The sequence below is a fragment of the Vigna angularis genome, chromosome 2 (assembly GCF_016808095.1).
Source record: "Vigna angularis cultivar LongXiaoDou No.4 chromosome 2, ASM1680809v1, whole genome shotgun sequence".
NCBI lineage: Eukaryota > Viridiplantae > Streptophyta > Magnoliopsida > Fabales > Fabaceae > Vigna > Vigna angularis.
In genome coordinates this window covers 32,662,967-32,676,876 of record NC_068971.1, presented here as the reverse complement: position 1 = coordinate 32,676,876, position 13,910 = coordinate 32,662,967, and the positions used below count along the sequence as shown (strand labels likewise).

At 31.0% G+C, this 13,910-nt stretch overlaps 1 protein-coding gene across 1 annotated transcript; it reads right to left on the bottom strand.

The window, feature by feature from the left end:
- Positions 1 to 11,402: 11,402 nt before the first annotated feature.
- On the bottom strand, positions 11,403 to 13,558 carry LOC108326858 (uncharacterized). Its single transcript, XM_017560449.2, has 2 exons — positions 13,106 to 13,558; positions 11,403 to 12,420 (listed from the first exon to the last, which is right to left on the bottom strand). Exons 1-2 carry the CDS (start codon positions 13,409 to 13,411, stop codon positions 11,515 to 11,517), a joined length of 1,212 nt encoding a protein of 403 aa, XP_017415938.1. The 5' UTR covers positions 13,412 to 13,558; the 3' UTR covers positions 11,403 to 11,514.
- Positions 13,559 to 13,910: the final 352 nt, after the last annotated feature.

The following is a 13,910-nucleotide window of genomic DNA, read 5'->3' as shown; positions in this document are numbered from 1 at the left end:
TATTTTATCCGATGTGGGACTTTGTTTGTACCCAACAATAAATATGCACTCATTAGCTAGCTTCGATACTGACAAATTTATGGAATTGGCAACCAGCTTCAACATTGACAAATTATGCTTCTGGTTTATATCCTTGACTTGTTTGGTTAACTTTAGTATTGACTAGTTGTGTCTTTTAAGTGAGGGTCAAGGATTTAAAGCCTCCTTAGTTTAGTTTCCTTTGTTGCACAACATGTATATGTGAGCTCAAGAATCTTCATGATCTTTTCCTAAAAATAAATGTGAAGAATAAGGTTAAGAAATGCATATTTAGAATATACTCCTCTTGCTATAAGTGAAATGAAAAATCTAGAAAAATTTCTAGGTCTTAGGTGCATGACACAATCTCCTTAAATCATAAGGCCCATCAATCAAAACCTCAAATGATGATTTTACCATCTCCTTATCAGTTTGATCAGGCATCTCACTTGTTGAAGAAGAACTTCTTTTTAATCTTTTTTAGCCCAGTTCTTACTTTTTCTTTCTAGCCTGTTAAAAAAGATCAAATAATATGTAGAATACAAAATAACAGAGAAAACAAAAATCAAAGTTCCTTGTAAGTTTTCTGCTCAACACCAAAATTGGCGTCTAATCTGCTTTGTTCTTTATTGATTGCAGCAAATCATTAAGGTTCTATCCAACTTTCATTCAAATATTTCTTTTAAGTTTAGTGTTCAAAACTAGACTATAATCACAACATCTAATACCACAAGTTAAAAATTTGAAACACTTAAAATAAAAAATTAGTATTTATGCAATTTGTCTGATGTTTTAAAAACTGCACCTTCCACATAACTCCAAAAAATATTTTTCTTCCATTCAAATTAAATATCTTTTAATCAAGAATGTAAAGAAAAAAGAATCAATTGAATTGGATAACTGTGGTGAAAGTTAAGGTGTTGCTCCCTCCACCACCTCAAGTGTTCCTGCACCTCCCCACTATTTTCTTTTATTCCAAAAATACTCTACACCTCCCCACTATTTTCTTTTATTTTAAAAATACCCTACACCTCCCCACTATATTCAATAATCTTTTTATTTCTCTCTCTACATTAATGGAGTATTCACATGACTCAGATTTAAACTTGTGATGTATTGCAAAATTTTATTTACACTTTCCCTTATATAAGTTTGATTCAATCTTATTTTCACTATTCAATATATTTTGTTTTCTTCAAATTACTTAATAAATGGTAAAATTTTGTTCTAAATTTCTAGAAAAATGTTTATATATATGTGTGTTTTGTTACCAATGAGGAGCATTAGTAAATTTGAAGATAAATGATTTTGATGATGCTGCAAGAAGATAGACTGTTATAATTATTTTAAAAGCACTTTATAGATTATAAATGTATTAGGACAGACTTTGAACATGTAATACTTAGAAAAATTCGTACTTCCAGAACTGTTACGTATTTAATCGATTATTAGAAGCTATAATCGATTATCCTGAGCTTTTCTGAAAAACCTCGTTGCTTTGGAATAATCGATTATTACTGGTTCTGATGAGAACTACCAAAGTCTGTGGAATAATCGATTATTCCTCAGGATAATCGATTATCACTTTTGAAAAACCTTGTAACGGACTCAAATAATCGATTATCACTAACAATAATCGATTATCTGTGGCAGTTATAATCTATCTCTGCGAACTCAGACCAGTTGGCTATATAAGGTTGTTCCAAAACCCTTAGAGGGTTAACTCTGAGCTTTTTGAGAATACAGTTTGTCTGAGGAAGTTCTAAAAAGCTAGTTCAAGTGCTTTGCCTGGTCTCGTGAATAGGAGAAGCTCGTGTTTCGTGTGTTGATAGTCGGAGCGGTTCTCTTCGAGTTGGCAAGGTGGTCATCTTCCGGTTCGTTTGTCGAAGGAAGGTTTTATCTCTCTGTTTTTTATTCACTCTTATTGTAATTTGTGAAACTGATTTTAGGGAAAACGTTAATCACTTTTTATAGTGATTAACAACTGGATGTAGATTCTTTTGAATCGAACCAGGATAAAATTCCAATGTATCAATTTTTCTACTCCTACTCTCTTTACTATTTTATGCACATCAACTGTTTGATAAATTTTCTCTAAGAAATTTGTTTTTCTATAACGGACCAGCAAAACTTGATTTGTGACCGTAACACGCTTTCCGAATATTTTATTCTGTTGCGCGACTCTATAACGGTACCGATTGTTCCGACAATTGGTATCAGAGATTGCTTTAATAGTTTTTCAAATTTTTCGAAAATGGGCGGTCATAACCAAGTTTATGCTGAGGGTGCTTCTATTGATAGACCTCCTTTGTTTACGGGGGAAAATTATGCGTTTTGGAAAAGAAGAATGCAAATATTTTTAGAGTCAATTGACAGAGGCATCTGGGAAGCCGTACAAAATGGTCCATATATTCCTAAAAATACAGTTGATGGTGTGGAAGTAGAAAAGTCATATTTTGACTGGACTGTTGAGGAAAATAGAAGAGCCCAATTTGATATTAAGGCTCGTAATATAATTTTATCTGTACTAACCATTGATTATTTTTTCAAAGTGTCTGTTTATAAAAGTGCTCAAGAAATGTGGAAAATTTTAAGAGTCACTCATGATGAAGTATCGAATGTGGCTAAGTTGACTTGTTCGAACTCATGCTCTACATCAAACTCCTCAAGCTCAAGCGATTCTAATGAGCAAGAAAATCTATGCTTGATGGCCAACGATAAATCATCTGAAAGCAAAATCTTGAAGGGAAAGAAGGACTATCAAGGTTCCTCTTCAAGCTTCAAATGTTATGGATGTGGTGAAAGAGGCCATGTGAAAGCTTATTGTTCAAGAAACAAAAGAAGTAAAGAAAGAAAAGAAAATAAAATTCACAAGAAGAAGAAGGTTCACATTGCTTGGGAGGATAATGCATCAACCACCTCTAGTTCAAGTGATTCTGTTGAAGAAGTAAACTTGTGTTTGACAGCTAATTTTGATGATGCTGGAAGCCAAGTAAGTAATTCTAGCTATGAATCTAGTGAATTTGATTTACAAAAGGCATTTCTTGAATTACTTGATGAATCTGAAACATTGAATGTTGCTCATAAAAATATGAAAAAGGAATTTAAAGAATTGAAATGGAAATATAAAAATGCATTAGATGAGGAAGTCATATTAAGAAACAAAGTTAGTAATCTTGAAACAAAATTGTCTGAATCTAATCCAAATGAAAAACCTGTTGAGTGTTTATCTTGTAAAAGTCACATGTTTGACATTGACATACTAGAAAATTTACTTTCTAAAGGAATCAAGCCTATCTCACATGTTCAAAATGTTTTTAGAAAGAGCAATGTTAGAAATATAAACATGCATCATCATAAAAAGTCTAAAGTTAAGAGAAATCGTAGAGTTTGGGTTGAGAAAGGGACTTTTGTGAAAAACAAGATGCATGATGTTTGTTGTTTTTATTGCATGAAAAAGGGACATACTTCAAACAAATGTAGAATTAAACATTTTGATGTTTCAAATGGGAAATATGCTTGGATTCCTGTTATAAAGTAATATGTCTCTAATCTCAAAAGACCCAAATGAGATTATGGGTACAAAAACTATATTGTTTTTACTTTGCAGGTTAAGTTTTCAAAAGGATAAGAGAGCTCTATGGTATTATGCTCTTTGAATTTATGCTACAAGCCAGGATGTAACTCCATCAAGTGGTACCCAAAGCCTTCGTTCAAGCACCAAGTATTTGAGTTAAGTGTTGTTTAAACTATGATGTTGCATCTTGCTTTTACTTGATCTTCCATTATTTAATTACTGTTATATTCATTTTTGGTTAGGCAAATGATATGTTCATCACTGTTTCATTCATCTTGTGGTGTGTTCTTGTCTGTTTACAAGTGAAATTCATCTATTTAAGATATTCATGTGCTGAATTTCATTCATGTCATGTAAAGCCATGTGCATTGTTATTTCAGTGCTTTGTTGATAATTATCTATTGAATTTGTGTTTAACTGGCTTAGTATTCAATTTCATGAGTACTTTGAAGTTATCTTTGGTGTAATCTCTGTCAAGCATCAAAAACTATGAAAAAGTCATTTAAATGAGTTGGCTGACAAATTTTCATTAGCAATTTTGGATGATTAAGACATGTGAAATTAAATTGTCATTTCTATTTCAAAGTTGGTTTTGTGGAGATTTGTTTTTAAGTTCAAATGCATAACGAATAAGCTATGATAATATACATTGAGAGCCTGGATGCAGAAAATGAACTGATCAAATTTGCATAATTTTGATGTAAATTATTTTGTTTAAAACTGTTGAACGATAAAACCTGAATCAGCTCTTGTGGTTGAATTTTTGTATATGTTGTTTTGATATGCATAGCTAAATTTATGGGATTGAGCAGATTGTGATATGAGAATGCATGTATGACAGTTGTTGTCTAGGAAGTTGTAAATTGTGCTGTCAAAGTTAGTTTAAAACTAATTGTGCTAGCTGTAATGCTTTCATGTTAAACTCTTTTGGAATTACAAAGCCTAATTTGAACTGACTGTTACAAATTTATGCATTGCATTGGACTGAATAAATCTTAAATTTTTGGAATTTTTTTTAAAAGGGGAATATTAAATTTAGGGGGAGAAAATTTTGGTTGACATCTTCCACCTCCTTATTATTCTTCAACCCCTCCTTTTTAAAGTCTTACTTGTATTTCTTGATTAAGAGCTAAATTTATGTGTTCTATGATGAACTTTGTTCTTTCATGTTATGAAAGTTTAAAATACACCTATTCTTTTGTTGAGGGGTGAGCATATCTTAAGGGGGAGAATTATAAATCTTTTTGCTTATGATAAAAAAGGGGGAGAAATATGTGCAGTTACTACTAACTCTTCTTGTTGTCTGTTAGTTTGTATCTTTTGAAGATAACCCAAAGTTGCTTTTAAAAAGTGATTTTTGATCATCATCAAAAAGGGAGAGATTGTTACCAATGAGGAGCATTGGTAAATTTGAAGATAAATGATTTTGATGCTGCTGCAAGAAGATAGACTGTTATAATTGTTTTAAAATCACTTTGTAGATTATAAATGTATTAGGAAAGGCTTTGAACATGTAATACTTAGAAAAATTTGTACTTCCAGAACTGTTACATATTTAATCGATTATTAGAAGATATAATCGATTATCCTGAGCTTTTCTAAAAAACCTCGCTGCTCTGGAATAATCGATTATTACTCCAAATAATCGATTATCATTGGTTTTGATGAGAACTGCCAAAGTCTCTGGAATAATCGATTATTCCTCAGAATAATCGATTATCACTTTTGAAAAACCTTGTAACGGACTCAAATAATCGATTATCACTAACAATAATCGATTATCTGTGGCAGTTATAATCTATCTCTGCGAACTTAGACCAGTTGGCTATATAAGGTTGTTCCAAAACCCTTAGAGGGTTAACTCTGAGCTTTTTGAGAATACAGTTTGTCTGAGGAAGTTCTAAAAAGCTAGTTCAAGTGCTTTTCCTGGTCTCGTGAATAGGAGAAGCTCGCGTTTCGTGTGTCGATAGTCGGAGCGGTTCTCTTCGAGTTGACAAGGTGGTCATCTTCTGGTTCATTCGTCGAAGGAAGGTTTTATCTCTCTGTTTTTAATTCACTCTTATTGTAATTTGTGAAACTGATTTTAGTGAAAACGTTATTCACTTTTTATAGTGATTAACAACTGGATGTAGATTCTTTTGAATCGAACCAGGATAAAATTCCAATGTATCAATTTTTCTACTCCCTACTCTCTTTACTATTTTATGCACATAAAGTGTTTGATAAATTTTCTCTAAGAAAATTGTTTTTCTAAAACGGACCATCAAAACTTGATTTGTGACCGTAACACGCTTTCCGAGTATTTTATTCCGTTGCGCGACTCTATAATGTTTTTTTTTTACATTTAATATCTATAATTTTTAACATTATATTATGTTTTAACTTACCGACATGTTTGACTCAAATAACTTGAATAAAGTATTTAATTTATTAGATAAATAACATAAAAATATTATTAAATACTTAAAATATAAAAGAAAAATTATTTGTTAAAGATTTGGAATTTATTTAGTTCTTTCGTCATTATAAAGTTAGTATATAATAATAATAATATATTATTTACTATTAATATTATTATGTTTATTATTTTGTATTTGCATCTAACTTTTAAGTTTATAAAATGGAAGTGATAGAAGCACTAATATTGAAGTTTCTCTGAATTTTATATTTTGCAATATATCACAAGTTTAAATCTAAGCCATATGAATGTTCCATTAATGTAGAGAGAAAAAGAGAAAGATTATTGAGGATAGTGGGGAGGTGTAGAGTATTTTCTGAATAAAAGAAAATAATGAGGAGGTGTAGAACATTTTTGGAATAAAAGAAAATAGTGGGGAGATGCAGAAGCACTTGGGGTGGTAGAGGGAGCAACACCCTGAAAGTTATTATCAAACAAGTAGCAAAGGTCCAAGTCAGAGTGTTGCTCCCTCCATCACCACCAAATGCTCCCTACACCAGCCCATACCCAATTTACCCTTGCTATAAAACGAATGTCAACATCTGTTTCACCTTCAACGGCTGTTGACATCTGTGAACGGATGTTAACATCCATTTACATATTTTAACTTTTTTTTTATATTTTAGTTTATTGTTTTTATTTTAGATTTTATTTTAATAATATTTTTTATTTACATAATATATTATAAAAAAACAAAAAAATTTAAGACTTTATAAATTAATTTAAAATATAAAAAAAATTAAATAATATTTCGATATTAATTTATAATACAATAAATTAATAGACTAAAAACTAAAAAAAAAACCTTAATGGATGTGGCCACGTTCATTAACAGATGTGACACATCCGTAATTATATAAAAAATATTTAAATAATTAATTAAATAATAATACATAAATTAAATTAGTAATAATTATTTTATTAAATAAAATAAAATTAATTTATATATAATTATGTAATAAATTTAAAAAAAGTTAAATAATATTTATATATTATTTTAAAATACAATAAACTAATAAACTAAAAACTAAAAAAAATAATAAAGAAAACATTAACGGATGTAGCACATCCGTTTATGTAATTATATAAAAAATATTTAAATTATTAATTAAAAAATAATACATAAATTAAATTAATAATAATTATTTTATTAAATAAAATTAATTTATATATAATTACGTAATAAATTAATTTTATTTATTTAATTAAATAATAATTATTAATTTAATTAATTATAAATTTTTTTAATTTATTATAATAAATGAATGTGCCACATCCGTTACGGCCACATCCGTTTAAGTTTTTTTTTAATTTTTAGTTTATTTAAATAATATATTTTAATTAATTTATAGATTATTATAATATATTACTTAAATTAATTTTATTTTATTTAATTAAATAATAATTATTAATACAATAAATTAATTAACTAAAAACTTAGAAAAAAAACATAAAGTTTAAAAGAACGTGAACACATCCGTTAATGATGTGGCATATTCGTTGAAAAAAAGAAGTGGGGGTGTAGAATTTTTTAAAATATAAAGATTTGTTTTAAAATTTTTAAAAAATGTGGTGGTATAGGGAGCAATCAGAAGTGTTGTAGGGAGTAACCCTCTCCAAGTCATCATCACCAATTTGTTTGGTGTTTTCAGAATTAAACTGCACCTTCCAAATACCTCCAAAAATTAGGAATTTACATTCAAATTAAATAAAATTGAATAAAAACAAAATAAAAACAAAATAATCAACTCAATTGAATAACTATAAAGAAATTTATACATCAAACAATCAGTAGAGATCCGAGTTGTCATATTTTAATTAAAGAGCATATTTTATGTAGAATTTCCCTTTCAACGGTAGAAAATACACAAACATTCCAAACAAAAATACAAATATATATCTTTTAACTTTCCTCTGGTTTGAGAGAAAAACATAAAACTAAAATATTTGTGTGAGCAAAATAGAAAATGAAAACAAAACTTATACAAAAGTAAAAAAAATAAACTTTACAACTATACAAATCCAATATTTACAAGATATCTACATAGAAAAATAATGGTTAGAACTACCAAATACTTGAACTAAATCTCCATTAACGACATCCAAAATATTAATGGGGTAATCTTGGATTGTGATTTTTATGTTCATTAGGTTTAAGCCCCAAAATCCATAAAATCACATAATATCAAGTTTTAAAAGATTTATTTAATTGTGCCCAATTGGCAAGTGCACCAAGTCATTTGTAGTACAATAGAATGAGGGTTATCCTATCTAGTGGGATTTAACAAGCATATTGGTAATTTTTCTTTTGGGATTTTGTATTTGAAAAATATTGATAATAGTATATATTATATAGATTGAGTGAAGTAGAGGTTATGAGTGGATTTCATCTCATCCTCTTCCACTGCACCACTATTGATATTGTCTGTGTACTCATGCACCACTCCAGGTCCATTCTTAACACCTAGAGTCTAAGTTCATCGAACTTATGTTTGATTCCTCATTGACTGCTTGAATGAATCACTTGCACTAAGATCAAGACTTTATAACCAACTAGAGCCTTAGATCTATTCATAGCATCTAAAAACACGAGGAGAATTGGTTGGACCACAACTTGGAATCAATTCCTACTCAATCCCAAGCTAATGAAATAAGACAAGTGATCAGTTCATCTAACAAAACGCACAAACTAATTCATAAACGGATTGAATGAAAGCATAAATAAATATCCAAGAAGTAGAAGTACAGAGAACTAGAATTGATTACATCCAACCTTGACACAAGAGAGTTCAACTACTCATAAATATTGCAATGTAATCCTGACAACATCTAGACATAAGATTTACAATGGAAGCATCTCTCTCAAGCCTCACTAACTCATTCTAACTCTATTATTACATATTTGATCATCCACTCAATGCCTAAAATAAGGATATGAGGTTTGTATTTATAAATTGTCTAGGGCGTGGCTTCAGCGATGATGTCATGGCTACAATTACAAAGGTTTCCTTCCAACATGGATTTCCTCTGTGGTTTAAGCCCCATGCTTTTGTATTGCAGCCCCAAAGATAACTTCTATGGGAAGGATTCTTTATGACTTAGTCTCAGATCCAATGCTTGAGGATTTCCTCTAAGGTGGGTTTCTTCATGTGGCTCAAGCCTTAAGTTTCATGTTGAAGCCGCACCAAATTCAGTTTGCCAAAAATTGCTTAAAATTTCTCTATTTTGTTCATTTTTCATTTGATTCTTTATTGATATCAAGAATTGAAAAACAAAATAAATACAGGTGAATTAAGCATAATATAAACAAAATCAAAACAAGATGTGTCAAAATTATCTTAAAATTCACTTAAATTGGACACTTATCACCAGGTCGAGTTGTAAAGTTTAACTTGTTTTCAATTGGCATGGCCTTGCCCATTTTTAGGGGGCCAATATTGGGTTGGGCTTAAACAAGCTGGGTTGGCCCATTTTGCCACTGTTACCAATTTCAATTTTTATCGATTGTACACATAATGTATGTGTATATAAAATACAAAATTATCATCAAAATAACATCAAACTTAAATTTCTTTACTAACCTCCCTAACCCATATCTTGAATAGAAATTTTAATAATTAAAAAAAATATAAATATGGTTAAATATTTTAAGTAAAAAGATAAAACAGTTTGTTAATTATAATATAAAGGATTTATTTTATTTGTAAAAGATTTTCTAAGAAATAAGATTTTGTGAATAATTATTCAATTAGAAAAGATATTTTAGATATTGTTGTATATGAGTTGATAATCTTGAATATTATTATATTGTTATAAATTAAAAGATATCTTAAGATATTATTAAATATAATTATATATTTTTGTTAGATAATAATAAGTGAAAATAAAATATTGTATTTTCTTTAAAAATATTAGACTTATAAATATACAAGAGAACAAAGTCTAGGTAGAGAATTTAAATAGAAACAATGGCAAGTTAAGCTAGAGTGTTTAAATAGAAACAATGCAAGTTAAGGAAGAAGGGAGAAAGTCTTAAAGAGGCTTAATTTTTATGGGGAAGAAGAAAGAAGTGAAGAGTAAAAGGTAAGAGGAGTTTACATTTTTTTTCTTTTATTGTCTTCTTGCGTGTTTATATGTGGTGACTCAGTAAAATGTGGTGAAAGGTAACTCTACATAGTTGTACTAGAGGTGAACTTTGCCAGACTCTCGAAGATAATAATGAGAAGTGACACCTATGTACTTCGTCGAGGCTCTCAAGGAAAGTAATGGAATGTGATAATTGTATATGTCAAGCCTCTAAAGAAAGTAACGAAAAATGATACTTGTATTAGTAAACTGCATGGAAGAGTTACAAATTGATTCCTAACATTGAGTTCACTTATGATTATATAAATTGTTCTAATGACATGTTTTGAAAATACGACTATATTTGAATTGTTGTTTGAGTTTGTGTTTTTTTCTTTTTTGAAAAGTTATTCTATCTATTATACGGAAACATATTTAATTCAGGTGAGGAAGATATATGATGTTAGGGAGATGAATAACGAGACATTTGGTATAGTGTTTAAACTTAAGTTTTTGTTTTCAATAAGATATATTTGTAATTGAGTTTCTTAATAAAATAAGAATGAAATTTTGTTTTAAATTATATAATTTATGTTAATTATAAATTTTAATAAGCGAAAAATTGGAAATATAATTTTGTTTCTTGTTAAATAACCGTTCCAAAACATATTTCTGAATTCGAAGAAACGTTTCAGAACGGTCCACAAAATAACCCACCAGAATGTCCCTCAGCATCTCATTCAACTCGACCTCTGTACAACACCAAACAGCGGTTACAGCGGCGGCCTAACTGTGAGGTTAGACTGCGAGGGAGGTGCACGTGTTTTTTCTTTTCAATGGATGGAGATGCATCGATGGGGATGAAAATTAGGATTTACCTTTTACCTGGTAGAGTGGATATTAAAATTATTGGGGAGGTGCAGAAGAAATAATTGGGGTGAAAGAAGTGACAGTCTTTTACTCCATTGTAGGAAATAAACGACACAATTCCTGTCTGAGGGTCCCAATGTCGTGATTCAACTTTACACACATGCTTTTAATTCTTGCATACAATTGTAATATACAACCTAAAAAAGTAATTGTAACATGCCACATTATAAACTCAGCGAAACAGATTGAAATTAACGAATTAAACCAAATGAAAATTACGGGCAACTCTTCAGCATTTGATACTCTTAAACATACGAATATTTTAACACATCTTAATCTTTACCTCTTGTTATAAAGCTTGAGTTAAAGTGTACATCTACAGCAGTTATCCATCCAGAAACTGAAGGCGCATGATGTCGTTCAACAAATGTATGAATGGGACCATTAGTCTGAGAGACACAAAGGGGGAAAAGGTACAAGTCTGATTATGGCAAATAACACAGGTTTCTTAACTAACTACACCATATTACACAATTGGCTCCTCCAACTCCTCTTGGGTTTTCTTCCTGTACTTGCGGTTGAACTTCTGCATGCTCTTTTTAACATCCCCAACTTCTTGTTCATCCTCCTCCATTGCAGAAACGTCACTGTTTTCAGAGTCACCAGCAGCAATGCCAACAGGGAAGCTTATTCTATTCAGGGCGCCATCATCAAGCTTGTGCTTTGAAACCATCTCACTGTCACGCATACAGGAATCACCGGATTTCTTCTTTGATATAAAGGTTACAGATGGAAGATCATCCAGAACATCATCCGCTTGAGATGCAGTTCCCTTATTCAACTGCGAAAGGAAGCTCATGTATGCTTCCTTGTTTGATTTGTCATCCATTTCACTAGGAGAATCATCAAAGGTATATCGAGTGTATCTGGAAGGATTTCGAATGTAATCCGGAACTGCTAAATTAAATTCCTGTGACTTTGACAACTGGTCCGAAGCAGGAACCTCTTCCATTGAAGAGGTCTTCATGCGAACATCCCTAGCTTCTTCGTGCCCATCATCATCATAATTATCTTTATCATCACATTCAGGGTCAAACCGAACCCGTTTCTGAGGCCTGGACTCCCCAGAATTATCCTTACTCTTCAAAATTGACTTGGGATTAGTAGCATCTCCGCCACTGCCTACGTCTGGTGTGGATTTCTCAGAGACATGTAGAGCATCTATCTTTTTAGCGGCTTCATCATCCTGCTTCAGCTTAATCCTTGCAGCCAAATGATTTGCACGCGGATCTCGCACAAAATCTCTAAACGAGGTGGGGAAAACACTGCTAGAACTAATCTCAACTCCATCGTCCTTTACATCCTTCATGTACACACGATCACCCGAATCCTCTTTCCCAATAGCCTGTTTGTCATATTGATCTTCCTCTTCCTACATAAAGTGTGATTCACTCAATTTTCTTTTCCAATCCAAACTTTGACAGTGAAAAACTGGTAACAAAAACTGACAACAAAACAAGAATCACAGAGAAAAAACAGATAGCCCTTCTCAAGTTTAATTATATATTTGCTTACACAAATGATAACAACCACAATAAAAGGAATTTGGTGCAGGCATACCATGGGTTCAAACACAAAACCATTTAACTAAAATGAAACAACCCCATCCGATTAGATCCATGTGTTTCATTATATATGAAATTTAAGTATACAATCTTAGTCCATCACCTTCATAATATACTCTTCAATAAACTCATCTTCCTACACAAATTTTCACATTAAACCAAAAAACCCTCAAATTTAGAGACCACTAGTTAAGGTGGAACAACAGTGAACCCATGGGGGGACTAAGTGGTAACAGTAACAGACTCTTATATATTTAAATCTTCTTCCTACACAATTTCCTCACACACAAAAAAGAGGGATAGTAAACCCAAATTAAAAGGAAAAAGCTTTCCTTCATCGCAGGTCTAAATGATTTTTTTTTTTCAAAAAGGAAAAAAAGAAGCAATTTTCATCATCAAATTGGTTGAATTAAAATTATAACTGCATAATGTTAGTTCATGATAAAATATTATTGGGGGGAAAGAATAAAGAGGGATGAATGGTATATATACCTCGTAATCGAGGGTGCAATCTTGGCCAATACCAGACCTAATCTGCCACTGTTCATCATCGTAATCGGGGGGTTTAGAGGGTCCACGTGGTGCTTCTTCGTCGACGTCGTCGTCTTCAAGATCGTCTAGGTCCTCCGGCTGAACCCGCGAACTGGAAAAAGGGTAGGGTTGGGGTTGGAGGGTTCGTTTGGAGCGTGCGTTATCGATTTCGTCTTCGGTGAGAGACCACAGAGAGTTGATAGAAGAAGAGGGTATTGGAAGAGAACCAAAGGCTCTCTCTACTCGCACTCTGAAACTATCCTCCATGCCGTTGCAGTGAGTCACCAAATCGTACACAGAAATCTGTTTATATAGAGAAAGGGTGAGAGGGGGAGAAGGGAGAAAAGGTGAGGGTATTATTGGCGTCACTCGGAAGTCTTTGGGATGCTTCTCACGCAATGGCCATGGTTTCAACTAAATCATTACATTACCCTTTTATGTATTTTTCTTTTCTTTTTGAAACTATTTTATTAGCCCTTTCACGGTGGTATACACTCTACAAAACATTTTAAATAATAAAATTAAAGAAATCGTACATTTTTATTTAGCATCATGTTCTATATATAATATTTTCTACATTTTTTAAATTTAATTAAATTTTAAGTTTTTATAAATTTAAATATTTTTAATTAAATTTTTATTAAACTTGTTGTCTATTAAGTATTTAAAAAATTTATATTTTTTAAATAAGTTATGATTTTTAATTTTTTGTTAATTGAATAACTTGATTATTTTATTTTTCTCTTTGCACGTTTTAAAAAATGTA

Bases quoted from the DNA above. Each gene is read 5' to 3' on its own strand.
- LOC108326858 (XM_017560449.2), bottom strand. From the start codon at position 13,411: ATGGAGGATAGTTTCAGAGTGCGAGTAGAGAGAGCCTTTGGTTCTCTT. The intron at 12,421-13,105 runs GTATATATACCA...CACTTTATGTAG, and splicing joins ATTGCACCCTCGATTACGAG to GAAGAGGAAGATCAATATGA.